This window comes from Colletotrichum phormii, assembly GCF_030913505.1.
Source record: "Colletotrichum phormii strain CBS 102054 chromosome Unknown BDP81scaffold_16, whole genome shotgun sequence".
Taxonomy (NCBI): Eukaryota; Fungi; Ascomycota; class Sordariomycetes; order Glomerellales; family Glomerellaceae; genus Colletotrichum; species Colletotrichum phormii.
Window position 1 is genome coordinate 816,598 of NW_026851458.1, and position 27,799 is coordinate 844,396.

Here is a 27,799-nt window from a genome sequence, read left to right on the forward strand (position 1 = left end):
CATGCGCACAGTCCGCATGAAGAGTCAAGAGCATAAGTCACAAATTGCTATGTTGTTTAAGTTCAAAGGTTATTAAACGGCCGCATTGCATTCATTCTGAAAGCTTGGGTTCCACCACTGGGTGGAGAGAATAAACCTGCTAACATTCAAGATACGTACGCATCTCCTCGGCAATAATAATTGAATAGTAAACATTCAATCAAAGAACCTTAATCATGACTCACATAGACCGGTTTCATTGACAACGGTAGATCCAGCAATGCCCACTAAGTTGTGGCCGGTCAGGCTGGAACCTAAAAAACATCATGATGTTTGTGGCTTAACAAATCCCGAACCGAATCTGTAATTTAGACCTGACACTGATACATGCTGGCCAAATCAACCAGATGATGCTCCTTTCAATTCGGAAAACATCGACGCATAAGCTGAATCATACTTTGGCTTATTTATCGTATCGATGAGTAATCCTTTCGTTCCTCTCTCTCCTCTCTATCCCTAACGACTAAGGCCCGGATTCAGAGCAGTTTATTATGAGTCAAAGGGTGTTGGAAGGGGGTATGAGTCCGACTTTCTTGAGTACCTATGCATGAGTCATTGCTTGAATTCTCTTCTAACTCGGAAGGCCGCATTCTTGTTTCGAAGCTTCATTGCAGCTGGATTGTATTACAACACTCACAGACGGCTGGAGCAGGTCACGAATTGTTTGCCATTAACTTGAAGCCATCAACACCTTGGGCCATTATTTTTTCAGTACAAATGGGGACATGTTTCAGCGACCAGTGCTTATCAATGATCGCGCATAGCTCTTGAGATCAAGATGTTGTTGATGGAGAGTATAGGAACTTAGGAAGTAAGGGACGACGGGAAAGGAAATTCCGACTTCAGACTGGCATCAATAGAGACGTGCCACGAGAGACAAAGAGGGGGTTAGAGTATTAGTCTAGAACTTACAAAGCACACCTGTAAAATGCAGAGATCAGTTCTAGAACGAGCAGAAACCTAAACAAATGTCCTTGGAGTATCCTTGCGACAAGTTACAACAAGTAGCAAAATATCGTTTTCACTTGACCAGAGTCAGCGTAATGCTCAGACGCCTAAGCAACTTCCGAATGGTACAAGCCTCCAGTCATTCGCTACAAAGTTCTCCCGAGAAGACCATATAGACAGTCCCCGAGCGACCATTGGAGGAGCAACGTAATTGCCGACGTGGGATTACAGGTCTAGTGATGGAGACGTCCGGTGGAGGCCACCTTGCGACGGAAAGTGGATGGCGCCCACCGGGTCCTTCACCCACCGGGACTCTCACCAGGCTTACAGTCCCCAGTTGAATGCGGCCTTGGCTGAACATCTACCTTGGTAAATGAGGAGTGCATGGGAAATTTTGCAGCGTGTCTTTCGTGATAGAAGAGTCCTGTACCTTATGGTGCTCGTTTGTTGCATATTGCTCAGTCGTCGAGAAACCTTTTATAGAGATGATGGACATTGAGCCATCCACAAAATCAGGACTAGGTATTTCACCTCCGCGGTGCCCATATGTTCAAGACGTAATTATGGGGCATAAAATAAAGCAGGCGTTCAGAGATCTCTGCAAGTCGTTCCAAGAAGCATAATCATGCTGTCATTCTTTCGCGGAACAGAGGGGGGATTGACCCCGGCTTGTGTAAATCTTCGCGGTTGGTATAACCCCAATCTCCTCTTCTATGATCTTTGGAAAATGCGAAGGGTAGTAAACCCCGACGCGCCTCTCTCGACGTGCGGGGCCCCGCACGCTTACACTTGTGACATACGGGAAAGAACAGGCATGTTGAGAGCCGTTGACCATGACCCGAGACCATATCTGGAAGAGGAACCGATGTTCTCACTATACTACCTTGGTAAGTAATACTGAGTTACAAGATCAGAGTCGCTTCAAAACTTCGGCTTAAAGAAGAACGGCGCTAAGAGGACAAGCTTATTTGGGCAGTTGTCCAGTGACTTCAATCCTACATTATGGAAGGCCTTGGTCCAATCGCCGCGGGATGATATGTCTTACAATTCAGTACATTCTACTATTTAATCTCTAGATGCCCCCATGGCTTAATTGAGATTTTGAGTTCACACAAGCAGCCTCGAAGACAACCTTTTCAGAGCACCGAACCAAGTCGTATTACCACTCGTGTCTGGATTCTATCACTCACCGGCTAGACCTACCTCGACCTTCACAAATGAAGGCATTCAACATCCTAGGCTTTCTTGGCCTCTTTCTCGTTAACGCATTGGCTGTTCCAACTTCAGATTTCGTCAATTGGAAAAACTTCAAGGCCAACGGAGTCAACCTCGGCGGCTGGCTTGTTCAAGAGGCTGTCATAGATGCCGGTTTCTGGGGTCAGTACGGCGGCAATACCACTGACGAGTGGGGGCTTCGTCTTGGTTCCCAATGTGGTCCCGTTCTGGAACGACGTTATGCAACCTACTTCAAACCGGCCGATATTGACAAGCTCGCTAAAGCTGGTGTTACCATCCTCCGTATCCCCACGAACTACGCTGCTTGGGTCAAGGTCCCAGGCTCCCAGTTGTATACCGGCAACCAGGTCCAATTCTTGAAGAACATTGCGACGTATGCCATTACGAAGTACAACATGCACGTCATCGTCGATGTTCACTCCCTGCCGGGTGGGCTGAACGCGCTGGGTATCGGAGTAAGGACGGCAACTACGGGTGGTTCAACAACGAAACCGCCCTGGAATATTCCTACCGCACCATCGATGCCGTTACTCAGTATGTTCAAGCCTCCGGGTTTCCTCAGTCATACACCATTGCACCCCTCAACGAACCGGCGGATAACCGCGACTTCTCCAAGTTTTGGTACGCCGGATGCACTCAGCATAGATGGTGCTGCATGGGTTGCAAAGTTCATCAACGGCGTCCTCTCGAGAGTCGCGCAAGTCAACCCGAAGATTCCAGTCATGTTGCAAGGTAGCTTCCGTCCTGAGCCGTTTTGGTCGCCTTACTTCCCTACGGACGCCAACCTGGTTTTCGATGCCCATCATTACTACTTCGCCGGCAGGCTCACCACCTCTGAAAACGTCCCGACTTTCATATGCGAAGATGCCAAGGGGTCCATTAGCGATGGGAAATTTCCCGTTTTCATCGGCGAGTGGTCTATTCAGGCTGTCGATAATAACACCTTTGCCAGCCGGGCCAAAACCCTCAATAACGGGCTTTATGCTTGGTCCAAGTACACCCAAGGAAGCTCGTACTGGACCGTCAAGTTTTCGGAAAATGCCCCAGTGAACGGTCAAGGGACTCAGAGCGATTACTGGAATTATGAGACATTCATTGATCTTGGCATCATAGACCCAGCGTCTTCTACAGGATTTTGCCCCCAATCTTAGGGGGCTCCGAGTCGATGATCGTCTTGCAGAACAGAGGGCAGCTTTAGTAGATCTTCTCAAATTTACTTTGTACAAGGTACTTGTTCTTAGCATCCTAGTTATCAAGTTCGTCATTTCTTTCTTAATCGCAGGAAGGCCATAGCTGCCGCTTCAACTTAGCCCCCAGTTGCATAAAAGCCGCACGGTAGAACCCAGCTAGCGAATTGAAGATACGACTAGGTCATACTCACCAAACTAACATGCGTCCTGATGTGGCTACAATTAATGATGAACACGTGCAGGTTGAAAAAATTGCGTTGTTTTGTCTTCCCAGTAATCAACCCCTTTTATCCACACCCGAGCCACCTATGCCTTCATTTACATGATGGCTCGTATTCGAGAGCTTGGCGATAACCGCCCAAAGAGTTAACATCGACAGGTGCCGAAGAGGATATCATTTGCCCTTCTTATGAGCCTCAACCTCCTGCTTGAAGAAGTCAGACATGGCCTTAGCCCGCCGCCACTCAGGCATATATGCCATCTGGACCGCATGCTTGAACCACGGTGTCATTTCCAGCATGCCCCTCTGAGCTGCCCTGCCCGCTCTCTTCAAAGCCGCTTTGGCAAATTCCCTGTCATCTGATGGTCCCGGTGCCATGGCAGGAGCGTTTGACTGCGTTTTCACGTCATCAGCCACGAGACAAAGCACATCGACCTTCTTCTTTTCGGCCCTCATCTCTCTCGCGATGGCGTTGCTGAAGGAAGAGACGAAACCCTTGGTTCCGGAGTACACAGCCACACCAGGCGTACCCATCCTACCCCCGGAGCTGACGTTGAGCATCAAAGAAGGACCATTCTTGGCGAGGACAGGGAGCATAAGCCGGGTCAACTGTGCCATGAATCGCGCGTTGAGGTTGATGGTGTTGTCCACCTCTTCGGCAGTGTAGTCGTGCAGAGGCCAGATCGCGGGCTGTCGAGCGGCCACACCTCCAACGTTGTTCACCAATAAAGTGATGTTCAAGTCATCCATATTGTCGACAGCAGCCTGCACCTTTTCGGGTGTGCTGGTGCTGGCATCGATCTTGAGAATGCGGACCGCGATCTCGTTCTTGTGTCGACGAATACATTCGGACTCGATGAGAGCGCGTGCGTCCTCCAGGTCGTCCTCGTTGTTGCTAAGTAAGACAATATTGAAGCCTTGAAGGGCGAGTTCCTGCGCGCAGCCCAGCCCGATGCCTGCGGATCCACCGGTGACGAGTGCCCAAGACTCATAGGAGCCCTTCTTCTGATATTTCTTCAATGACACAGAAGGAAGAATCCATATCGCAATGACGTCGTAAAATTTGTAGGCAGTATAAAGAATCCAGATAAGGCCAATGGCCTTGAGAGTCTGGTCAAACATGACGGTGGTTGTTGAGCTTGAATAGCCGTAGGATGAGTTGATGTGATGGAGTTGAAAGAAGAAACTCGCAGGTTTCAACAAGGATGAGAAGAAAGTCTTTCAGCGGAAAGTTCCAGGAGGGCAATCGCCTAATATTTCGCTAAGGTGTCTCCGCTATCCTAGCGGCGTGGGGACGGGGCCGTGGCGTTGAGCATTGACTGTTATCTCGAGCTGGGTACTTGGGTGATCAAACTTGCACACTTCAAACTGTCATCAACAAATCCTCTATTCACTGCACCTCATCTCACGACATGGCAACTTGTCTGAACCCAGCCATGGAGGCGAGATGGAATGTAAGCCAATTTCAACTCGACAACTTTCTCTCAAATCATGTTGAGTAGAGCTAAGTGTTCAACCCCGGTGATTGAATCTACCAACTAAGGCAATAGGAGGAAATAAATAACGATTCGATGCTGAAAAATCATCACAATTTCACAAATGGGTCTCTTTTATCATCCCCGTCGGACATTGACAGTCCCATCTTGCCGATAATCTCCTCTAGCTCATTCTTGAGCGTCTGTCGAAATCTTTTGTCTTTGGAGTACATAACAGACAGTAGCGTATGGAACTTCATTGCGTACACCGCGTTCCTGCCGTCGAAATCCGCTGCGGGCTCGGAGGCTGGCACCCGCTTAAGATATTCGCGGATGCAGGGCTGGCCAAGCTTGTATCTCGGGTTTCGGCAGATACCAATATCGGCTAAGACAGTCAATACTAGCCTCGGGATTCCACCACGGCAGTTCATTGTCCAATACTAACCTTCGTTGTGTCCCCAGTAGGCGCATGCGTCGAATAAGCACAATTCGTCTGTTGATGCCTTCGGTTTGATGTTGCCAGGCCATAGGTCTGAGTGAATGAGACAGGGTTTGATTGATCGACCTTCTGATTCAAGTGGACCAAGGTATCTCGGTATTACCTTGTGAAGGAACGCGGTCTTGAGCGCTGTCAACTGGTGGTCTGTGCCGTGGACGCGGTCATCGTGGTCGAAAAGGCTCCTCATCTGTTGCCCCCAGAACGATTCCCAAAAAGGATTCCATGTATTGTCGACTGGCACGTTGGCGAGATGAGTAGTGACATGGAAACCGAATTCCCCGGTTGGGGATTTCCCCATGCTGTTGAGATGAAGATCCGCCACTGAAGTGGCCCAGTCTCGAGCGCCAGGGAGGTCGTCGTACATTTCCACAAATTCGCAGAGGTAGAAATGCGTGTCCGGGTCACTTGCGTACGTCCCCCAGCCGATGGGCTTGGGAACCTGGCCTGGTGCGAATGTGTATAGAGCGTTCTCGGCTTCGAATGTGCCTTTCATCATATCTACCCCGACCGCACCTGGGGCTCCCTGATTGAGAGTAAGAATGGGCATGTCAAAATCATCGTGAATTCGCAACCTTCTTGAAGTACTCGCTTATTGTTCCATCTTCCAGTTGAACCACAATCTTGACTGTGGCCACCCAAAGGCTCTGGCCTGACGGGGCCACCGAGAGTACTTTGCAGCCTGCGGGAAGCTCTGTTGTGATGTGAGCACAAGGTCGACAGAGGTTCCTCTGAATCATACTGAGAGTCTTGGAGGACCGGGCAGAAGTTGCATACTTGCCAAGACAGCTTCATCAAGCTGAACATTTTCACCCAAAGGATCGGCCTGCTTCGGCTTTCTCTTCTCCATGATGAAGGCAATGCAGAAGCCAATCCTACCTCCCAGGTGGGATGCGACTTGTCCTCGATGAACAGCAACTTCGAACAGCAAAGTACGTTTCGTCGTGCAATGAAGACTCCGACAACTCAAGAGTAGAGCTCTTGGGCATTTATTTTGATGGGACCCAGCCTGATTTAATACCCCCTTATTGCACACGGCGCAATATGGGCGGCTAGAGGATCAACGCGGGGTAATAGCTCACCGAAGAGCTGAAGACACCCAATCGTCACCATCCCCCCTGTAGCCGCCCGGTTGGTTACTGATGCATTTTTTCCCCCCGAGCCTGATCACGTGTATACAGTAGGATCCAGCTGGTCCAGACTATGAACGCTGGCAACTTCTGAATCCAGTAGACTGGCGCGAGAAGCGACATTGCCTCTTCTTGTTACGATTTCTGGCATCTTGGTTTCGGACTGGATGCTCGACACCAGGGCCATGTCGATGGACACAGGCCCTCCGTCGTCTGTACGTGCATACCGGCCCGCTGGTACGGGTCCAGAAGCCCACTCTTCTTCCCCCGCTTACGTTCGTAGCTCTGATCTAATGTCTACTTCCTTCATGCTAGCTGGCTGGCATCACCGCAGAGCCGCCATCGTCACTCTCTTCTCCTCCCGAAAGCGATCCTTCTCGAGCTCGCGCGCCATCCCTTGGCCTACTACAAAACCGACTTCGCAGATTCAGCATTCGTTCTTCCCGATCGTCGAGATCCGACAGTAGCATTCAATCCCTCTCGGCTGCAGATATCAAGGGAGCCCTCGGCCTGAACCTGCTCCATGAGCCTTCAGAGCCAGCCATAGACTTTGTTTTTGTAGGTCAAAAAGAAGGCCCAGAACACTTCTTATGTGGTAGGACTGATACCCACTGACCTAGATCCATGGACTGGGGGGAGGATCGAAGAAAACATGGAGTCATTCAGCCGAGGCCGGCATGTTTTGGCCCAAAGATTGGCTGCCAAATGAAGTTGGCTTCAAGCACGTCCGCATCCACAGCTATGGGTACAACTCGGACTGGACAACAAGGAAGGACAGTCGCTTGACTGTCCACGATTTTGGACAAGCGCTGCTTGCCGATCTCTACAATTCTCCTTGCCTTCGCAAGAACGGCGATGTAAGTGACTTTCCTGCTATATCTGCCTGTCGTTTCTTACTCACAGAAATACAGACACCCATCATATTTGTAGCTCATAGCATGGGCGGCTTGGTGGCCAAAAAGGTGTGTTAATGAGAGCTCTGCGAAAGGGACTCACATCTGCTGACTTGATATTTTCACAAGGCGTATCTCATAGCTACGCGCGATCCGACTTACGAAGCCATCGGGAAGAGAATCCATACCATGTTTTTCCTCGGCACACCTCATCGGGGAGCTGATTCGGCAAATTTTGCGAAACTGGTTCGTCAGTCGGCTGGCTACGGGCCCAAAGCCTTCCTCGACGATTTGATACCTGGCAGTGGATCGCTACAGGTATGTTGATGCAGCAGCATATCAACGGCGGTTCAACAATGAAGTATCTGACATTGCTTGCATGCAGCAAATCAACGACGATTTTCGACATGTTTGCCACAAAATTAATCTGTGGTCTTTCTCTGAGAGTTTACCGATGAGCTTTGGCCCCACATCTTCCTTGGTCGTGGAAAAGCAATCAGCCATTCTAGGTTGGTGATACCGACACATGCTCTTTGTTCTTGTTCACCTCCTGACATGCTTTTCTTTACCGCCACACAGGCATGCCCAAAGAACATGTTCAGTATATCGAGGCCGACCACCGAAAAATCTGCAAGTTTGACACGCCAGTCAACCCAAACTACTTAATCTTACAGCGAGCCTTTCTTACCACGATCGAGGAGATGGGAGCTACTAGTAAGCAAACCCACGATGGATCTAGTCATAAAGTTTCTTGAGCTAATCAAGGCTTTGCTAGCTTTATTCCAACGTCGAGATGAACACCGGTCCCAAATGAAGAAAGTCGCCGCACTCCTCCGTCTCGATCAACGACCCGACGCGATTCTTCTTGCGACCAAAGAGAAACAACACTACGGGTCTTGTACATGGTTGACGGAAGACGAAACATTCCAAGAATGGATCGATGGCCCCGAAATGAGCTGGGACGGCACAAGCCCGTTATCAGAGACTCCAAAAGAGCTGGCACCCAAGACATTATGGCTCAACGGCCGCCCGGGGACAGGGAAAACGGTTGCCGCTGGTCATGTCATCCGATACCTTCAATCTTGCAACCTTGACTGCAGCTTCTATTTCTTCAAGCACGAGGACAAGACTCCCTCTACTGTGGCCTTCTTACTTCGGTCTCTGGCATTTCAGATGGCCGATTCCAACTTCGAGGTCCGACGGGCTCTGGTTTCGATGGCCGAGGACGACATAACCATCAAGCATGACGATCATCACATGCTCTGGACCAGTCTATTTGTGGAACGTATCTTCAAAGTAGAGCATACAAGGCCCCAGTTCTGGGTCATAGATGCGATCGACGAATGCTCGTCCAAAGGGCTGCCAGCTTTGGTTTCCATGTTGTCCAACATAGACCAACGATTTCCCGCACGTGTGTTGATAACTAGCAGGCCTGGTGGTCAGGTTGGTCGATACCTCACGCTGGAGCGCACCGAGTTTGTGGAAATATTCACTGGCGAGGAAGGTTCACTGAAGGATATTGAACTATTCCTCAACGCCAGATTTCTTCACACAAGCGACATTGAACAATACCGAGATATGCAGAATCTTGTCGCCGATGTCCTTGCCAAATCAGACGGCAGTTTCTTGTGGGCGTCTCTCACCATAGCGAATCTGGAGAACGCCTACAGTGTAGAAGATAAGCAAGATATTCTGCGACAAATTCCACCCGAGATGGACAAGCTTTACTCCCGGACGCTTGCATGGATTTCAGCGTCACCCAGCGCCGAGCTAGCAAAATGCGTTTTGAAGTGGACAATCTGTTCGCCCAAACCGCTTCACATCAGAGAGCTAGCCGAGGCTGTTAAGCTTGATATTGTGAAGACCTTAACAGCTAACGGAAGAGAACTCGAGAACATGACCGGACACCTCGTTGTCGTGGACAGTCAGTCCTACATCCGGATCGCACATCAGACGACGTCAGCTTTCTTAAGCCAGCAAAGAGAAGATGGCTTCTGGGTCGACCGTGTAGCTGCACACTCCGTCATTGCCGAAACCTGTCTCAACCTTCTCTGCAGTGCCGATTTTGCACCACCAAGGACACGTCGAGGAGTCGCGACGACCAAGATGCATACTACCTCACCTCTGTCAGACTATGCTGCACTTAACTTCTCTTACCATCTCATTCAGGGTTCTTCAGCTACCGACTCTCTTCTCATCCTTTTGAATAAGTTCTTTAGGACCAATGTCCTGACGTGGATCGAAAGGACAGCTACAGCTGGGAATCTTTGGACTCTACAGCTCACTGCGCAGAGGCTCAAGATGTATCTAGGTCGTCGAGCCAAGTACCAGTCCCCAGTCAGCGTGGAATCACAGACTATTGCAACATGGGCAAATGACATTTACCACATCCTCGCTGCCTTCCATTCTGTTCTGCTAGCCGCTCCATCTTCGATTCACTTCCTTGTCCCACACTTTTGCCCACCAAAGTCGATGATCGGGCAGCTCTTCGCAAAACCTACCAAGCGAATAAAGATTGCAGGTCCGATAGATGAAGATTGGAACGACAGGTTGACAGGATATTTATTTCCAGAAGAGGCTTGTGCGATAGCCTGTTGCCCACGCCTTCTGGCCGTTGGCCTTTCCAGCGGAGACATCAAACTTTATTACCTCTCTGGGTCTGGAACATTCGATGCAGCTGCTACATTGAAGCACGGGAAGAGGGTTCGTCTTCTCGCATTCAATCGAACCTCTTCCTTGTTGGCCTCCTGTAGTGCTCGTAAGTTGCAACTGTGGGAGACTCGCGGGTCTCATGGGACCATAAGGCTATCTCCTGTTTGGTCACAGAACATCGACTTCACGTCAGGGTCAATATCCTTCGACCCTGAAGGACAGTCAATCATCTTGACCAATCCTCAGGGCAGTTCTCTATCTTTCTATGGGATTACCGACGGCCAAAGAGCGGAAAGCATACTCCTTCACGCGCCCTCAGACTCAGACTCATCGGACGAAAGCGACAAACAGGTGGCTTCGTGGACGCCAGCTGTACAGATCCGCCTCGACTCAGATCACAAGCTTGCCGCACTGGCTTATCGAAATGCCTTAATTTCCATCTGGGACTTGACTGCCACTGAGAATCTCGGCAATTTTGAGAAGGAAGGTTTCGAGCATGTCTACGCCACCCCACAGACCTTAGACATGGTTTTCAATCCGATTGCCGAGCTCGAACTACTAGCAATATCGTACAAGGACGGCGATATTGTAACTTGCAATCCGTGGACGCAAGAACAAACGAACAAGTACCATCTCCCAACATCGCTCTCTGTCCTATCCACCACCTCGGATGGCAGGATTCTTGCAGGTGCGGCAGAGGATGGAGGTATTTACCTGTTCCTCTTCGAGACTTTGCAGCCCATATACCAGATTGAAAGACCCGATGATCAGCTGAGGATTTACAACATTGTATTTTCCACCGATAATCTGCGGTTCTTCGATATCCGGGGGCAAAGTTGCAATGTTTGGGAGCCATTCATATTGGTGCCTAAAGATGGGTCCGATGATAGCTCTTCGGAACCATTCAGTGAAGAAATCCCGCTTCCTGAGACTACGGCATCCCATGCCCATGTGTTCCAGTGGGGAGAAGCCATCACTGCCATCGAGCCAGCCGACGACAGATTCTTGCTCGTCGGGCGTCAAGATGGCACAATTGATGTAAGCGAGTTGAGCACCGGCGATGTTGTCGAGAAACTTCGGATCCACGATGCATTCACGGAGATCAAGTCACTGGACTGGAATGCCGATAACAGCACGCTGCTCAGTGTGGACACCACCGGGCGTCATATCCTTACGAAAATCGCGTCCTTAGGAAGGGCATCTAGAGCGCGAACCACTCGGTTGCTCGACCGCCGAAATGACGGTAACATTTTCCAAGTCATCCTGAGTTCAGATGCCGAGTCACTGCTCGTTTGCGCAGATTCCAGCGCAAAATTGATCGGTATCAATGGAAATGTGATGGGCGAAGAGAAAGACCTCAATGGAGCCTGGTGGATTAAACATCCATCGAGTCCTTCTCACTTGCTTGCATTCCAAGAGAGCCATGTTCACATCTACGAGTGGTCTACACTGCACAAAGCGGGCACAGAAATTAGGATTTCTTCTATCATACCTCAATCACTCCTCCCGAAGGTCCCCCACGCGTGGATCAGCGGCACTGGTTCTGCCTATTTGGCACAGGGTCTTCCTCATTCGCCCGAGCAAGCGAGTGGTATCGTCGCAGTTGAGGCGTCTAAGATCACGACTACAACAGAGATGATCGCGAGTCAAAGTTTACGCATGACATCTGCGCCCATACAATGCGTAATCGGCTGCATACGATCGAGTCTGTTCTTCCTCGATACGGCTGGATGGGTTTGCTCTATTAGCCTGAGACATCTCGCAGAGGCATCTCATTTCACACGACACTTCTTTGTTCCATTGACATGGCGTACGGGAACTGATGTCGTAATTAAGGTCGTTTCAAAGACCGCGGTAGCATTTGGAAGAGGGGAACAGTTGATCATCTTTCACGGGTTTTTGGAGTTCGAGGAAAAAGTAGCGTTGTCAAACATCTAGAAGTAACAAAATCTGTGTTTCTATCCGCAATAAATTGCCCTATCTCTACATTCAAGAAATGCTGCATAATCCCGTGGCGTAACTCAGTATCATGGTTTATTCAAATTTCAAACTCTTGCGAGCTGGACTGTTGCAGTGCAGCATATTGATCTACCAATCGGCATTCTTCTCGTCACCTGATGTTCTCCGATTCCGCCAATCACTTCACAACCCTGTACGACCTTCTTTGAGCCAAGTTACTGCGGGGTTGACGGGCTTGGGCGGGACAAACCATGTGTCGTCAAATTATACACGATAACGACTTGACTAGAAGACCCGACTAGACATTTCAGTGCCAGCTAGTATCTGGTCAACCCCTCTGGATTCAAGATCGATTGCTAGAAGAGTTCCCGTCACAAGCTGACGCCATGTCTGCAGCCGATTCGCTAGACAGGCCAGTCCAGAGTATTTCAAATAATGACAAAGAGATAGCTCCCTGCGCCGAGACAGCATCAGAGGAGCCGTATTCAATATTCACAACTGGCGAGAAGAGATGGATTAGCTATGTTGCGTCCTTCGGCGCCATGTTTTCCACCTTGAGCAGTTATATTTACTTTCCAGCCTTAGTACCTATGGCTACAGATCTCAACGTCTCTGTTGCCCTCATCAATCTCACCGTCACCTCGTACCTGATCGTAGCAGGCATTGCACCAGCCTTCATGGGCGATATCGCCGATCAAGGCGGTCGAAGGCCTGCATACATCCTCATGTTTACTCTCATGGGTACGTCAAATATTGGATTGGCGCTGCAGAATTCTTATCCTGCCTTGCTCATTTTGCGTATGGTACAAAGTGCCGGAGCATCTGGTGAGTTGACAACACCATAGTAACTCAGAAAATACTCTGTGGCTAAATGATAAATCGCAGGATCGTACGGCGCCGCATACGGAATTGTTGCAGACATCACAACAATCGATGAACGCGGGTCCTACGTGGGATCTATGCTTGTTTTGTAAGTCAACTCTGGGTCGAAACCTTCTATACCCCCGACGTTTCAATAACATCGCGCTGATCAGATTGAAAAAGTACCAACGCTGCTCCAAGTTTTGGTCCGGTCATAGCCGGGCTACTCACTGAGAAGCTAAGCTGGAGATGGATATTCTGGTTTTTGGTCATATTAACTGGTACTTACCTGCTCACCGTTGTCACCCTGCTACCTGAGACACAACGTCGTATTGTCGGCAATGGGAGTGTAAAAACCCAAGGAGTTCACAGAAGTCTTTTTGACTCCCTCGTTCGGCACCGAAAAGTTGATGCCTTGGATCGAGATGAAGGACTACAAGGCGGCAAGCGGCGGTACCACATCCCCAACCCTTTCAAGTGCATCTCGATGTTGTTCTCCAAAGGCAACTTCACCGTTATACTGATGGGTTCTATAACTTACGCGGTCAAAATGACATTGCAAAGCTCACTATCAGCTCAGTGTATTGACGTCTACAACTTGAACTATCTAGAAGCGGGACTCATTTATCTACCTTCAGGGATAGGAGGTGCTCTATCGTCTTATACGACAGGTCCGTAGCATATGGACAATTTTGTGAAATACGACTTAGACTTCGCTTAGACTGACGAGTTCGCAGGTAAACTCCTGGACAGAAACATCCAGAAAGTGTCAGTCAAGCAGGGAAGAGACAGCCTATATCGTCGAGGTGACAATATATCGGACTTTCCGATCGAGGAGGCACGCCTCGCCGGTATCTACATGCTAGTTACTCTCAGTTCAGTGACCACCGCAGGCTATGGAGTGAGCCTCATGCAAGAAGTGGTATGTGGTACATTACAGACTGGTTCTAGGCTTGGGTCAGATGCCCCAAGCTGGCAACTTTCGGAGATTGGGGCCTCGCTGACCGCACTAGCACATTGCCGTTCCTATGATAATGCAATTCATCAGCGGTGCCACAACATCGAGCATATTCACGGTACGTGCGAAGTGATGATACGTTTGCAGTACAGCCACTTTGTACGGTCCCTGACTCATTCCCTCCAGATTTGCGGCACCCTTCTGACGGACTTGAATCCCAAAGCATCAGCAACAGTCCAGGCGTCGTACAATCTTGTGCGGTGCATAGGAGCTGGCGCTGCTATCGCGGCTCAACAGCCCTTGACAAACGCCACGGGCTTAGGGTGGAGCTTTGGCATGTTTTCACTCATCATGTTATTTGCAGCTCCGTTGGCCATGCTGCTCGAAAAAAGGGGTCTAGGATGGAGGGCTTGCGCTCCAAGTTCACCTTAACTCCAGAGGAGAGTCAGACGAGAAAGCTGTTATCCGGCATTTCCATCTCTCACTAAGAGCGTTTTCGATTTGGCATACGTGAACTTCGATTGTTCACGAATGGGGCAGGGGTTATCATCGGTCATGTAAGGGCCTCGAAATCGTAAGGTAATGGCCTCAGTACTAATAGTCATATTCCCCCTTACGCTCCCGGTAAGGTAAACAAGAATTCCCGAATGAGGACCGTATGGAGAGCGCGAGGTATTCATATTATTCTTGCTTCTTCCAAAGCCCCTCGAGAGTGGCGTCACCGCAAAATCGCCTAGTGCAGTGTGATAGCACGCCACCATGCTACAGGCTACAACCTCATGGCATACTTACTATGCACGCGTTCAAACTCTGACGGGACGTCAAATGTCCGAAGTCATCATTTTATTCCAGTCTACCCATGAATCAGATGGAGGAATCAACGCCTACTGGTGGTGCATGGCGCTTGTCTGCATGTCTCATCAACTTACAGCCTTGCGATTGCCCGCCATTTCAGCATATTCCGCTCAGCTCGTTTTGCAGAGCACCCTCGGCAGTTTCTTGAAGTGATAAGTTCTTCTTCATGTGATTAGCGTCTCACCTGGCTTTGAGTTTAAGATAGTGCAGTTGTCCTTTGGGATCCTCTCCTCATCAGGGGCCTGCATGTCAAGAACCTCGAAGCATTTGGCTGATGATGGAGTGTACATAATATACGATCCCTCACAGCAGCCATGCTCTAGATTTTTCTCCAAGCGTATATGAAACTACCAGCTCGGCTCGTGTAGCTACAGTACAGGCGCTTCTCAACCTCCGCTTGGATGGTTCAGCTGATATGTCTTGGAATCTGGCTTAGGTAGGGAGGATGATAGTGCAGGCATCGACGCCATGTATGTCTAGTAAGATAAGCCTCAAAGATATCTGCATCATCGTAGGTGATGGACACCCCTGAATCTCGTCTAGGTGACCTCCAACTTCGAAGCGAAGGGTTCTGCTAAGTTGCCTATCCAGACTATTCCCATCAGGATTGCAATACCTACTTGCCTATCAATGAGCCATTCCAGTCACACTACTCGATAATGGGAATTAAGCGACAATAATCCATTTACTAAAGCCTAGGTTTCGTTCATGTAAGGTACCTTGCGAATGTGGTTTCGTCACCGGATTGCCTTATTCGCCTCAGAACGCGCCCTCGCCTCCCCTCATACACCCTCTTTTCCCGTCACTTGCTCTTCAGCTCTTGCAAATCTCATGCTTACAGATAGTCGCAGATGAACCAATGGGTCGATTGACAATAAGACATTGCCACAGTGTCTTAACCTAGCCCTTCGGACTTGACCTGCTCTGAATGCTCTTCAGTTTTGACCTTCTCTATTTCCCAGTCCTGCTATCTGGCGAAGGCTTTGCAGGATTATTGGGGGGGGGGGTTCTTTCCAGCCCCAATTTCTTTGCTCAAGCCTTTATATTCAACGGGTACCCTCGAGGTCGAAGCTACTAGCTGCCGAAAACTCCTTCGTTTCCATGCACCTCTCTTTCAGTCTTTCTATTCAAGAGAGCGGACTACATGTGAGCCTCCCGGTTTTGGGCCACAGCCTTTTAACACTTGGAATTGGACCATATCTGGAGCTCTCCATTGCCACCATGGGTACAGGTTCAACTCTTTTGCGATTGGCAGTGCTCTTGTCCTTGGTTGTTGCACTTGAAGCCGTCCGCTTCCATGCAGGTTCATCAGCAAACACGGTCAGGTTCGGGAACGAGGATGCTACTTTTGACTCGTGGCCTGCTGCACTACAACTCCTCCTAATCTGCGCTTCGCTGCGATACCTTTGAAGAGGCAGGCTGCTACCAGCAGTGGCCAATATTGTGGTTACGAGGACAACGAGAGTATGACCGTTCTAAAACTTGTCTCTTTTTCTCCTTCGCTCTATCACCTTTTTCGTCTTTCCATTCATCACGTCCCCTCTCCTGATTATGTTTAGACAGAACTTACCTTAACGTTACTCGTCAACAGAACATGAACCCTGGGACTGCCACAGCGAAACTTGCGTTACCAGAGGCAGTATCATGGGATGTGGATCATCTCCAATTACGTCCTGTCTAGAATACGACGACCCCATCTGCTCACAGAAACTCGAAGGGCCCGGCACTGTTTGTTGGTAAGTCTCCTCCATGCTCCTTTCTCATAAACTGACCTTGTTCCACGCCACTCCCTCCCAAAAATGGCTAACCTTTTCTCAAACTAGCACTGACATCACATCTCCTTTCTGCGCGACCGGTGTCAAGTACATAACCCGCGACTCCATCTTCACGCTCAAGGCTTTCAACTGCGGCAACAACCAGTTTTCAGGTGTTTATTACCTCTTCGACACCTTCAGCAGCTCAACTACGAGCAGTTCCTCTAGCCCATCACCCCCGTCGACTATCTCGTCAACCACACCTGTCAGCACTTCTTCCTCAGAGTCAAGCACGGCGACCTCGTCTTCAACCCCCAAACAGAGAAGGCCGTCCCTATCGGAGCAATCGTTGGCGGCGCAATTACCGGCCTCGTGGTCATGGGACTGATCGTCGCCGCAGTCGTGTGGATGATACTCCGTAATCGCAAAAAGGCCATCATAGGCGACGAAAATCAGGGCGGCGCGGTCAGTACAGACCCAATTTACACCTACGAAGCGGTGCCGCCCAGGGGAGCCACTTCGGAGTGGAAGTCTTCGACCCCAGCTCCCGTGTACGAGCCTCACAAGAGCAACCATCAGTCCGCTAAGTCGGGTGCGTATCAATATCAATCGCAAACGCCGTCGCAGAGCCCGGGCCCCACTTCGAGATCTGGGGCATTGCCCAACGACTATTCTTCGAACCGCATATCTGAGGTGCCGGCTACCAACCCCGCTGGGACAGGAGATAACGCTTCTGAACTGCATTCCGACTACATTCAGCGATCTTAGTTCGCGCTCTGGGTCTTGTACACTTTCGCCTGCTCACGCTGGCAGATGGGTGTAGCCAACTTTATGAGTGCAAGGGTGAACGGAGTTGGAGGGATTGAGAGGAGTTCAAGACGGATATTGGCCTTTTCCAACATGTTTGTCTTTAGATCAAATCAGTTTCACATGTTTTTCGCATTCATGACGTCTGTTATAATCGAGAATCCTCTATTTCGCTAGTTCCATAGTATGGGAAACCAAGTCCCAAGCTTACATGCATACTCTTCGACGAGGTTATAGATCCAGCTATAGCCAAGGCCTTCACCGCTTTCATGGCACACATAACTCCAAAACCGTCATGCCGTCGTCTGTGTTGTCACATTTCAATATCATTTCCTCTCCAACCGATCTTTCTCTCGAAACACCAACGACTCGAAACCCCCAGCCGTGCTCTCACAGCTCTTTTCAGCCGAAAGTTCCGATGCGCGCCGCTTTGGCATCCGTAGCCCCGGAGAGTCTAACCCAAGGGGCTACATATAATTACCAAACCTCTTCTAACCCCCCCGCAATGGCCGCTGAAAACTTGAAAGTCAAATCTGCACATCAAGCCCCTCCCTCCTCCGTGCGGTCCAAGATACCGAAGCTGCCGGGCATTGATCCGACGTAGGCGGCTTACCCGTTGCGACCGAGTGATAGACATCCTTGCGCGGTTCTTCTTCCCCCTAGGTAGATCATGTTGCCATAATCTCATCGCAACTTGAGGCGCACATAGATGGAGGCCAGAAAGTGACATTTGAATAGACTGGGCAACTCAAGAAACTAACCTCAACTAAGACCCACATACCTCCTATCTCCTCAATACTACCTCCACTCAATAACCCAACTCACCTTCTCCATCAAAATGAGCAAACAGCCATCAAACTCCAGCAAAATCCTCGGGTTTCCAGGCGGACATATAAGGGGTCAGGCGCAGAAGATCAACATCTCGCCAGACATTACGTCGCTCCGAACTGAAAACATCGTGAGTGGCCAATTGCAAGGATCCTACGTGGAGTTGGTCTAGCAAACGTGGAGCCCTTCCCCTGTTTCAAATCAACCGAATTTTTTAAAGCAAGTAGTCTATCTCAAGTATTTTGTGACTTACCTGGCCTTTACGGGACGCCAAGAGAATAATGGATTTAGGACTTTTGGAAGGGCGGTAGGGAGGAAAGGAGGATGGGAGGGGATTCGGAGGCGGGTCTAGAAGATTAGAATGGCGGTCGACAACGATGGGACTGCGATGAAGGTTAAAGAGTTAGAAACAAGCTTGTCTTGACGAGTTGTGCTGCAGCACAGCAATTTCGCATCCCATTTGAGAGGTTGTTCCAAGAAACAAAGAGACTACCACCCAGCAGCTGTCAACGACTTGTATCTCGCTGCTTTTCTAACAAGGGGTCTCTTGAACCCCGAAACCGATAACGTCTATGCCGAACAAAGAGTAATAAACAATGACAAGAAAACGAAGCGAATAGCAGACAGCGGGGTCAAGCTCCCCCGGATGCAGTAGATCAAACAGTGTACCAGTGGCCGTAGCCATTTCTTTTCCTCCTTCTTCCGTCCGCTGCGACAGCTCAAAGTCTGTCGCGATCATGCTGTTGTAATCCAATGCCCAGAGTTATCCGCCGACCCCAATGTAATGATGCCAACACCCATGTTGAAGATAAAGAAGACAAAACCCAGGTTTCCCCAAACGCCATTTGGTGTTGCGCCGACACCATGTATGCAATCGCCTAGTCCTCACGCTCCCTTTCACTATCATCGCCGCTATCGGTGAGGTCGACTGCCTTGTGCGCTTCGGCCTCGGTCATCTCTCGCCATGTACTCCAGCTCAACATGCCGAATGCGATCATTATCATGAAACCGCCGATGAGAGCTGCAGCACTGAGAGGCTCGCCAGTGCGCAGCCAGTCTGTAATGGCAACGATGAAGATTGTCAAGAGGCTGGCGACACTGGACAAGACAGGGCTCGTCAGACTGATCAAGACGAGGAAGCTGCCGGCAAACGTTGCATTCATGACAACACTGCAGAAAAGCATCCAAGCCGTGTATCCCGTTGGTAGGTCAAACTTCTCGATGCCGGTCCAGTGCAGAATGGGAAGCGGAATCCACAGCACCGTAAGCGTGAAGAGACCGATACATGATCCGAACGTGTTGGCGAAGATCATGCCGCGGTTAGGGCTACAGCCTTCAGGTGGGCAAGCATATCGCTTGTAAAGCACCTCGTAGAGGCCGTAGAGGACAGACCCAATACCGATGATCAGGTTGCCGGTGACACGGTTCCCGGCCGCCTGCTGGTGAGCGGCGTCATCCTCGCCGGGGCTAGTGTCACCGTATGCGACGATCAAGACACCAGCAATGGCCACGATAACAGCAAGAGACTTGTCCAGGCGCAGAGGCTCCTTGAGCAACGGAACAGAGAAGACGTAGGCGAAGAAAGCCGAGCAGTTGTAGATGGCCGTCAAATCGGAGGGAGTCGTCAAGTTGACAGCGACATACCAGCTCAAGCCACCGACTGTCAAAGCAGACGTAACGAAGGCCGTCGTCTTGATAATATAGGTCCACGGAGAGACGCGGGGCTGTGGGCTGGGTCGCGCATAGTCGAGGTCCTGTCTCTGGACCATGATGGCGGTCGTATGAAGCAGCTCGGTGTGTCTTCGCCAGAAGGATGACCACGCGACTTTGCGCTTATTGATTCGCAGGAACAGCAGCTGGACAGGCCAGAGCATCACCCAGGAGCCATGGGTGAGGTAGAGCATGCAGTAGGCCTTGTCCCAGTGCAGCTCCTGTTGGATGTAGGCCGACAGTTCGGTCTGGATGACAAAGGAGACCAGACTGATAAGGAGGACGAAGGCCGCGATGATGTACTTCCTTCGAGCATTCGCTGTGATTGTCGAGGGAGAGTGGGCTCGCATAGTCGAACCTCGAGAGAAGGCCGGTCGACTCGGGGTCAGCAAGGGGCTGGCTCCTCGTGAGCGTGTAGAATAGCTCCTGCCGCGGTGGTCATCATCTTCGTCGTCCTTTGCGTTCAGAAGAGGTTGGCCGGAGCGGGAGTTGTGGTTTCGGAGGAGGGGGGGACGTTGGCTGTCCATTTTGTCGTCTTCGTCGTCGTAATCGTGTTTGAAGTAGTCGTCGTCGGCGGATCGCAATGCATCAAATTCGGCCAGGCGCTGGTCGAGCCCGGGGCTCACTCCAGGGCTACTGGTACCACTACCGATATAATCTGAAATATTGGAATCGCATGTAGTTGCGCTCAAGGGAGGGTTATGGGAATGATCGTGTCGCAAATGGGGGAGGTTGAGGGTTCCATCCGGCCCTGTGTTGAGTCTTGGAGGCATAAGAAGGGATAAAAGGAACGTAAGAATGGGAGGGGGGGAACCAGGAGATAATAGCGAGAGTCTGAGAGCGAGAGATAAGAGAGACCGAGAAAGAGTAACGGTAAGGTAAGGTACACAGAGAAAGGCTCATCAAGTGAAGGAGTGACTTGAATGGGCAGTCCAATTGCTGCACAGGCAGAAGCTGCAAGTTTGGCTCGAGTAAGGAAGGGAAGGGGTACGCAGTTGACGCAGTTGACGCAGTATGCGAGTCGAGTGCTTGTGCTTGCTGCCGGACTCTTTTGGGTCGGGAATGGATGTGTACAGTTGGACACTTTTTTGGTTTAGGAGTGGAGAGTGGATACTAAACTGAGGTGGGCGCGCAAGTTGGCAGTCGCAAATGGAACTGGAGAACCCAGGCCTCGGGACGGGATGCAGGAAGTTGCGGTGGACGGGCACACGGGATTCTTGGAAAGGGCACTTCCATTACAATGGGCCCTGGGATGCGTAGGTACAGAGTACTCACGATGTATCTAATTGCCCGGTGTGGTGACGAGTGACATACCCAGAACTCAGCAAGGTGACTTTTGATAGGACCATCCCTACAGCGCCGAGACCCAGCTAACTTGGCTGACTTGCTGCTTTCCACTTGGCGTCGGCCAGATATTGGCGGGCATGGGCGGTTCGCGCGGAAGGGGTCTTCCACCCAATCTTTTCCCCCACTCTCCTCGGTCTACTGCACGCAGCACACGCAACACCTCCAACACTCAGCCCTCCAACCTTACGCAGCCTCTCCATCGCTATCGCTCCCACACCATTGTCCGTAAGGTAATTGAGCATGCTAAGGTATCCGAACGGGAGGTCAATAGCTCGTCTGGTCGCTGCTATTTTGCGCACCGTCGTCTCTGCCCTACCATTGTACCAAATCAAGTACCCAGATACCACACCCTTCCACCAATTCTCGCGCACGTCACAAGTTGCGGTCAGGAGCAGAATGACAAGCCTGTCACCTGCGTCTGATAACTCTGGCGAGGTCAGCCTCTAACATGTCTTAGCGTTTGCCCGGCTATCATAGCTGCACCACTGCGGCGGTATGGATACACCCACTTCACCACGCTTACCAAACGACGGAGGGTAGAGAGGGCCTCAAAACGGCACTCCCCCTCGGCCCATGTTCCATCCTTCAGCCTGACGCCATCACGCATGGCGTCGCATGACTGGAAAGTCTGGCATTGGTCCCAACTGCCACACCCACAAAAGCACGCCCTCACATCCCGCGCCAGAGATCGCTTCATGAACAGGGTACATTCATGTGCCTCGATTTTGACATCTGATACGACCATTTGCCCGTTTATACTACAAAGTCTACAAAGAATCAACTTTGCCTGCATTTACCACGGCAGTTCTTACAAACTCGCATCAGAATTCTGCCCACTCATCGGAGTTCAGCCCGATCACTTGGCCCCGTCCTTGAACAGGGCTTCCCGGGTGTCGTACTTGTACTCGAGATCCAGGTGCCAGTAGTTGGTCGTGTCCGCCTTGGAAATAGCCCACGCCTCATCGAGCGCCTTCACCACATCGTCGGGAAGGGGACCCTTCTCGAGGTGGTTGAGGTTGTCCTCGAGCTGCTGCACGCTCGAGATGCCGATGATGATGCCGTCGTTGCCATCACCCGTGACATTGAGACCCGAGTGATGCACCGTCCAGCGCAGCGCCGTCTCGATCATGGTTAGCTCGGCCTTCTCCACCGCCTGCTCGATCGTTTGAAGCGCTTTGAACGTGCTCTCGCGGAAGTAGCGCTTGCGGTAGTTGCCTCCCGTGCCGTGGTTGTCCGAGAAGCGGCCCTCTGTCGGAACAATGTCCTTGGACTTGATCTTGCCCGAAAACAGCCCGCCGGCGATGGGGTTATACACGACGAGGTCAAGTCCGTAGCGGCGCAGAGCCGGGATCAGCTCGGGCTCGATGCTGCGTGTGATGACATTGTACATGCCCTGGTACACCGTCGGCCGGACCCAACCGTTGTACTTGGCCGTCAAGACCACTTCGGCCACCTCAAACGCGGTAAAGTTGCTGAGGCCTAGCTTCACGAACTTGCCTTGCTTGTGGAGCTTGTCCAGAGCCTCAAGCGTCTCTGCAAATGGGGTTGCACGATCCTGTAAGCCACTATTAGTCACTATCCGAGACCATACTCGGGAACAAAGTTCGTACCGCAGCATGGAGGTACAAGATCTGTCAACGTATCATTAGTTTAACCCCTGACTAGATAACGCTTTCGTGTTCACTCACATCAACGGAGTCGGTGCCGAGCTCCTTCAAGCTAGTTTCAACGGACTCGATGACCTTATCCCCGGCATGATCGCCAGGCTGTCCGGGATATTGCACCTTTGTGGCGAGCGTCAAACCTCTCTCCTTCCACTTGGCCTCGCGAGTGAAGGCCTCCTGCTTTCTGCCAACGTATACACGAGCCGTGTCCACCTCGTTGTAGCCGCGGGCCTGGAAAACATCGAGAGCCTTGTTGTACGTCTCGAGATCGGTGATTCGGGCACCGGCGGACTCCTCAGGTCCGAAGGTCATGAGACCCAGGATGATGCGGCGGTCTTTGAGGTTTGAAGCGATGAGAGGCATGGTGAAAGCTGGGGGATCCTTGAGTAAGACGAGTAAGGCCGGGTGGAGAGGAGCTAAACGCCAGGGGGTAACTATTTTGAGAGAGAGATGGACGAACCTTGACAAGTGCCTGGAAAATGGGAAGCGTCGAGATATATATGAGGTTTTTTGGTTCAGGATGGAGAAATCGCCAGAATGCCAATAGTTTGCGTTCTCGAAGCGATGTCGTGATCAAAAAGGCTCGACAAGCTGCTTCGAAGTGGACTTCATGGGAGTCAGAACGCCATGGACCCCACCATCTTGGCGGGGTAGGTGAGATACGTGCGACATCTGAAGACGTCACGGCGCCGGTGCGGCCAGTGGGAGGGATTACTAATGGCGACCTCGCGGTAGAGCTGTAACTTTACCATGCCGAAACCCCCCCGGAATCGGGTAGGAGTCAGCCAGTTACATGTTGAAGCTTTGGCAACCATTCATTTCCAAGGTGTCTATTGGCAAACACTTGTATTGTTTGTTCGAATAAGTTCGTTATCTCCTAAGCTGTCTTTTATGAAGGCGGTAATCTTGTCTCTACAACAAAGTAGAGCTTTGATATATATCACACAAAGGTTCGCGTTCCTTTCTACCATACTGACGGTAAACAGGACGAGTGAAGCCGGGAAGAGATTACTTGTTGGCAAGTGCCCATTCCCATGGTGACTTCAAAAAGACCCTTCCTTTGGGAGGGATGTCTGGGCCTTTTCTGACGATAGGCAAGGAAGCTCGGATCACACATGGAGGAAGAAAGGCACGTGACCCCGGTACTTGCCTTCCTTTGAAGCGCTCTCATCCACTCTTTCATTCATCTCAAAAGATGGAAAGGAGAGCCCCACAGCCCCGTGTTGACGCTCGGGCCCTTCCCCTTCACGCGCGTAGCCGCTTGGTTAAAGTGCCCTTTCGCGTAAAAGGCAATCTAAAGAAGGCGCGTCTCGCGTCGTCGACGTGCCCTTTCCCTCAAACCACCAAAGTGCATCCACTCCAAACCTGGTGAAATTTCCGTGATACCGGTCCCTCAACCCCCGAGCCTCATCGACCCTCGCCTCCACAACTACCACTCCTACCCCGAACAAAACGCCACACCAACTGTTCCAATCCGCCCCATCGTCGATATCCCTCTCTTTCGTCGAATCGACCGAAAACGCTTGCCAACGTGCCTCCTGATCTTACTACGAGAACTCCGCAGGGCCTGTCCCTTGCTCCAGGTCGGCGACGATGGTTAATAAGGGCAATGCGCAACCCGGCGTTTACAGCGCCACATACAGTGGTGTAAGTCACAGTTTTCTGCAGATGTAGCAAAACTACTGCTCGACTTTCGAGATACTATCATCCGACGGTGTCAGACTGGGCGCTTACTTCCCTTTGGGAAAAGGGGATAGCCTCAATAGTCGGGGTTGGCCCAGAGACGACCCATGATATTTCGGATCTGCATTTTTGCTACAATTGAACCCATCGCTAATTGATTGAATCTCTAGATTCCCGTTTACGAGTTCCAATTCGGAGATGATCTCAAGGAACATGTCATGCGACGGCGCCAAGATGACTGGATCAACGCAACACACATCCTAAAGGCCGCCGGCTTCGACAAGCCCGCCAGAACACGCATTCTCGAGCGAGAGGTACAAAAGGAAAAGCACGAAAAGATTCAGGGCGGATACGGAAAGTACCAGGGCACATGGATTCCTCTCGACAAGGGCGTCGCCCTCGCCCAGCGAAACAACATCTACGACCGCCTGCGGCTCATCTTCGAGTACACCCCAGGCGAGCAGAGCCCACCCCCGGCCCCGCGACACACGAGCAAACCAAAGGCACCAAAGAAGCCCGCAGTGCCCAAATGGCCCGCTACGAACTTCCAACAACAGCAGCAGCAAGCACCACCACAGGCTCAGCCCTCTGCTAACCAGATGCAAGGCGCGCCGCCGCCAGAAGAGTACGAGGTCGGCAACTCGATGATGAATGACGATGATACCCCTGACAACTTGACCGTCGCCTCCGCCTCGTATATGGGCGAAGACGATCGCTATGACATGTCCCACCAATCCACGGGCCACAGAAAGAGGAAGAGGGAAGAGGCCATCCAGGACCTGACGCAGCAGCAGCATTCCGTCTACGGAGACGAGCTCCTCGATTACTTCCTCCTCTCTAGAAATGAGAAGCCAGCATACCGGCCTGAGCCGCCGCCAAATTTTCAACCCAATTGGATTATTGATTCAGAGGAGCATACGGCGCTTCACTGGGCATCGGCCATGGGCGATGTCGACGTCATCAAGCAGCTTCGGCGCTTTGGTGCCAACCTGAATGTGCAGAATGTGAGGGGGGAGACTCCCTTCATGCGGGCTGTGCACTTTACCAACTGCTACGAAAAGCAAACATTCCCCCAGGTCATGAAGGAGCTTTTCGAGACCGTCGATGCGCGTGATGCGACGGGGAGCACGGTGATCCACCATGCGGCAGTGATGAAGAACGGCCGGGTCGTTAGCCACTCGTGTTCGAGATATTACCTGGACAACATCCTGAACAAGCTACAAGAAACGCATGAACCTGCCTACGTACAACAGATCATTGATGCGCAAGACGAGCAGGGAAATACCGCCCTTCACCTGGCAGCAGAACGCAACGCGAGAAAATGCATCCGGGCACTCCTCGGGCGACAGGCCTCTACCAGTATCCCCAACAACGAAGGTGTGCGGGCGGAAGACCTCATTGCCCAGCTCAACGCCACAAAGAAGGAGCGCGGCCCTCAGCGGTCATCATCGCCATTTGCGCCTGATTCCCAGCGCCACGTCTCCTTCCGTGATGCGGTGCCAGAGCGCATGACAACGAGCAAGAAGCTCGGCCTGTCGTCCTTTAATTCAGAAGCCGCGAATACGGTACAGTCACGCATTACACCGCTCATTATTGAAAAGTTCCAAGACCTCGCGGGGAGCTACGACGAGGAGCTGCGCGAAAAGGATCAGGCGGAGAAGGAAGCCCGCCGCATCCTCTCCAATACGCAAGCCGAACTCGCTGCTGTACATCAGCACATGGCCGAACTCGAGGCCCAGCTCGAAGCAGACGACGGCGCAGCACAAATCATCAGCGAGGCCAACCGCGCCAAGCATCAAGTCATGTCCCTCATCACACATCAGAACCGCCTGCATGTGCAGCAGGCCGTGGACCAGGAGATTAACATGCTCAACGGCGACGCCAACGAGGCCTCGTACGAGGACCGTCTCGAGCTGGCGCGGCAGCTGCAGACCATGCTCTCGGAGCAGAGGCAGTCAGAGTCTGACTACGTCGAGGCGCTCAGCATGGTCGGCACGGGCGAGAACATAGACAAGTATCGCCGGCTCCTGCGCAAGTGCCTGCCCCCGGCTGACGCGGAGAACCTGGACGAGAATCTCGACAACCTCATCGAGATGATGGAGGAGGATCGTGACCTGCCGGGCGACGGCAATGGTCTCGAGCCCATGGACGTTGGTATGGGCGGTATTGGTATTGGTATTGGCATGTGACTACATGCCACGTATCTCGAGCAATCACCGGTTGCATAGGTTGTAAGCTGGGGATGTCAAGAGACATTGGTCTCTCTTCTACAAAAACTTCCCTATTCGGGGAGTTGGTCTTTGTCAGATCCACACAGCGTTTCCGGTCGTGGGACGATGCTAGACCGCACTTTGACTTGTCACGGCGCGAGAGCATGGTTGGGCGGCAGGCAATTTTTCAAAATTCAAAAGAGGTTCAGGATTCATTCGCTGGTGTCTTTTTGGCGGTTTAGGCAGGATAGGGCAGGATAGGGCAGGCAAAGCAGGCTAACTTATGTTTTTTGTTACTCGTCGCGGTTTTGATCTCATTTGGGACCGGCGTTTGGAGGTGGGCGGCAGGAGAAGCGAGAGCGAAGATGTCAGAAGATGGATGTTGGAGGGGGAGGGGTGGGTGTGAGTGTGAGTGAGCATTGCGACTGTGGATAAGATTTAGGCCTTGGAGGTCTGTTGTGTGTAATGTCTCGCGGATTCGATCAAGGGAGAACCGCGCAATGATCAAGAGAGATTCTCCACGCATTCAATTACATGGGCGTGAAAAGAAGAAAAAAACAGATGCTCGTCATAAGGCGAATATCTCCCCTTCTGGTGTTGGTAATGCTGATGCTGCCTAGAAAGTGGACACGGCTGGGGTACCCGAGCGTCCTTTCTCGGTCATCTGACGACGGCCGACTAAGACATGGATGGACGGAGGCGGCAGCCATATTTCACGCCCGGGTGCGATCAGACTCGAGATCGAGCTTGAAGGTGTCAGCCTGGTCATGTCTATATTATTTTGTGGGTTGTGTTGTGGGCGAAGAGGCTTTCGTGAGGCTGGCTGACTTCCGTCTCGGTAGTGCTGTCAGTCAGCCAGTGCAACGCCATCATCCACATCTTAG

The 27,799-nt window shown here is 51.3% G+C and overlaps 9 protein-coding genes across 9 annotated transcripts; 5 read left to right on the forward strand and 4 right to left on the reverse strand.

Moving 5' to 3' along the window:
* Window positions 1–2,204: 2,204 nt before the first annotated feature.
* Window positions 2,205–3,374, forward strand: BDP81DRAFT_463134 (glycoside hydrolase superfamily; the record flags this gene model as incomplete). The annotated part of the gene is made up of 1 exon (XM_060593980.1): window positions 2,205–3,374. One exon carries the CDS (start codon window positions 2,205–2,207, stop codon window positions 3,372–3,374), a length of 1,170 nt encoding a protein of 389 aa, XP_060442648.1.
* Window positions 3,375–3,416: 42 nt separating this feature from the next.
* On the reverse strand, window positions 3,417–4,797 carry BDP81DRAFT_433587 (3-ketoacyl-CoA reductase). Its single transcript, XM_060590871.1, has one exon. The coding sequence runs from the start codon at window positions 4,753–4,755 to the stop codon at window positions 3,808–3,810; it is 948 nt and encodes a 315-aa protein (XP_060442649.1). The 5' UTR covers window positions 4,756–4,797; the 3' UTR covers window positions 3,417–3,807.
* Window positions 4,798–4,893: 96 nt separating this feature from the next.
* On the reverse strand, window positions 4,894–6,726 carry BDP81DRAFT_433590 (Fructosamine kinase-domain-containing protein). Its single transcript, XM_060590872.1, has 4 exons — window positions 6,382–6,726; window positions 6,180–6,298; window positions 5,554–6,130; window positions 4,894–5,493 (listed from the first exon to the last, which is right to left on the reverse strand). Exons 1-4 carry the CDS (start codon window positions 6,452–6,454, stop codon window positions 5,219–5,221), a joined length of 1,044 nt encoding a protein of 347 aa, XP_060442650.1. The 5' UTR covers window positions 6,455–6,726; the 3' UTR covers window positions 4,894–5,218.
* A 193-nt stretch (window positions 6,727–6,919) lies between these two features.
* Window positions 6,920–12,217, forward strand: BDP81DRAFT_451981 (uncharacterized protein; the record flags this gene model as incomplete). The annotated part of the gene is made up of 8 exons (XM_060592701.1): window positions 6,920–6,949; window positions 7,050–7,292; window positions 7,355–7,591; window positions 7,646–7,696; window positions 7,757–7,945; window positions 8,013–8,136; window positions 8,207–8,341; window positions 8,403–12,217. The coding sequence occupies 8 exons, from the start codon at window positions 6,920–6,922 to the stop codon at window positions 12,215–12,217; spliced, it is 4,824 nt and encodes a 1,607-aa protein (XP_060442651.1).
* A 295-nt stretch (window positions 12,218–12,512) lies between these two features.
* BDP81DRAFT_353932 (major facilitator superfamily domain-containing protein) lies at window positions 12,513–14,782 on the forward strand. Its single transcript, XM_060586258.1, has 6 exons — window positions 12,513–13,063; window positions 13,124–13,208; window positions 13,283–13,770; window positions 13,837–14,021; window positions 14,113–14,175; window positions 14,244–14,782. Exons 1-6 carry the CDS (start codon window positions 12,625–12,627, stop codon window positions 14,487–14,489), a joined length of 1,506 nt encoding a protein of 501 aa, XP_060442652.1. The 5' UTR covers window positions 12,513–12,624; the 3' UTR covers window positions 14,490–14,782.
* Window positions 14,783–16,133: 1,351 nt separating this feature from the next.
* Window positions 16,134–17,538, forward strand: BDP81DRAFT_494495 (uncharacterized protein; the record flags this gene model as incomplete). Its single annotated transcript, XM_060595385.1, has 5 exons — window positions 16,134–16,237; window positions 16,327–16,376; window positions 16,504–16,648; window positions 16,736–16,841; window positions 16,895–17,538. The coding sequence occupies 5 exons, from the start codon at window positions 16,134–16,136 to the stop codon at window positions 17,432–17,434; spliced, it is 945 nt and encodes a 314-aa protein (XP_060442653.1). The 3' UTR covers window positions 17,435–17,538.
* Window positions 17,539–19,179: 1,641 nt separating this feature from the next.
* On the reverse strand, window positions 19,180–21,965 carry BDP81DRAFT_451984 (uncharacterized protein; the record flags this gene model as incomplete). The annotated part of the gene is made up of 5 exons (XM_060592702.1): window positions 19,180–20,762; window positions 21,287–21,293; window positions 21,326–21,493; window positions 21,541–21,801; window positions 21,882–21,965. 5 exons carry the CDS (start codon window positions 21,963–21,965, stop codon window positions 19,180–19,182), a joined length of 2,103 nt encoding a protein of 700 aa, XP_060442654.1.
* Window positions 21,966–22,214: 249 nt separating this feature from the next.
* Window positions 22,215–23,385, reverse strand: BDP81DRAFT_396756 (aldo/keto reductase; the record flags this gene model as incomplete). Its single annotated transcript, XM_060588229.1, has 3 exons — window positions 22,215–22,913; window positions 22,969–22,989; window positions 23,047–23,385. 3 exons carry the CDS (start codon window positions 23,383–23,385, stop codon window positions 22,215–22,217), a joined length of 1,059 nt encoding a protein of 352 aa, XP_060442655.1.
* Window positions 23,386–24,615: 1,230 nt separating this feature from the next.
* BDP81DRAFT_396757 (uncharacterized protein) lies at window positions 24,616–26,894 on the forward strand (the record flags this gene model as incomplete). Its single annotated transcript, XM_060588230.1, has 2 exons — window positions 24,616–24,669; window positions 24,876–26,894. 2 exons carry the CDS (start codon window positions 24,616–24,618, stop codon window positions 26,892–26,894), a joined length of 2,073 nt encoding a protein of 690 aa, XP_060442656.1.
* Window positions 26,895–27,799: the final 905 nt, after the last annotated feature.

Coding starts and splice junctions, on each gene's coding strand:
- BDP81DRAFT_433587 (XM_060590871.1), bottom strand. CDS start 4,755: ATGTTTGACCAGACTCTCAAGGCCATTGGCCTTATCTGGATTCTTTAT.
- BDP81DRAFT_433590 (XM_060590872.1), bottom strand. CDS start 6,454: ATGGAGAAGAGAAAGCCGAAGCAGGCCGATCCTTTGGGTGAAAATGTT. Junction 6,299..6,381: donor TGATGAAGCTGTCTTGGCAA/GTATGCAACTTC, acceptor ACATCACAACAG/AGCTTCCCGCAGGCTGCAAA. Junction 6,131..6,179: donor TAAGCGAGTACTTCAAGAAG/GTTGCGAATTCA, acceptor ACTCTCAATCAG/GGAGCCCCAGGTGCGGTCGG.
- BDP81DRAFT_353932 (XM_060586258.1), top strand. CDS start 12,625: ATGTCTGCAGCCGATTCGCTAGACAGGCCAGTCCAGAGTATTTCAAAT. Junction 13,064..13,123: donor ACAAAGTGCCGGAGCATCTG/GTGAGTTGACAA, acceptor GATAAATCGCAG/GATCGTACGGCGCCGCATAC. Junction 13,209..13,282: donor GTGGGATCTATGCTTGTTTT/GTAAGTCAACTC, acceptor AGATTGAAAAAG/TACCAACGCTGCTCCAAGTT.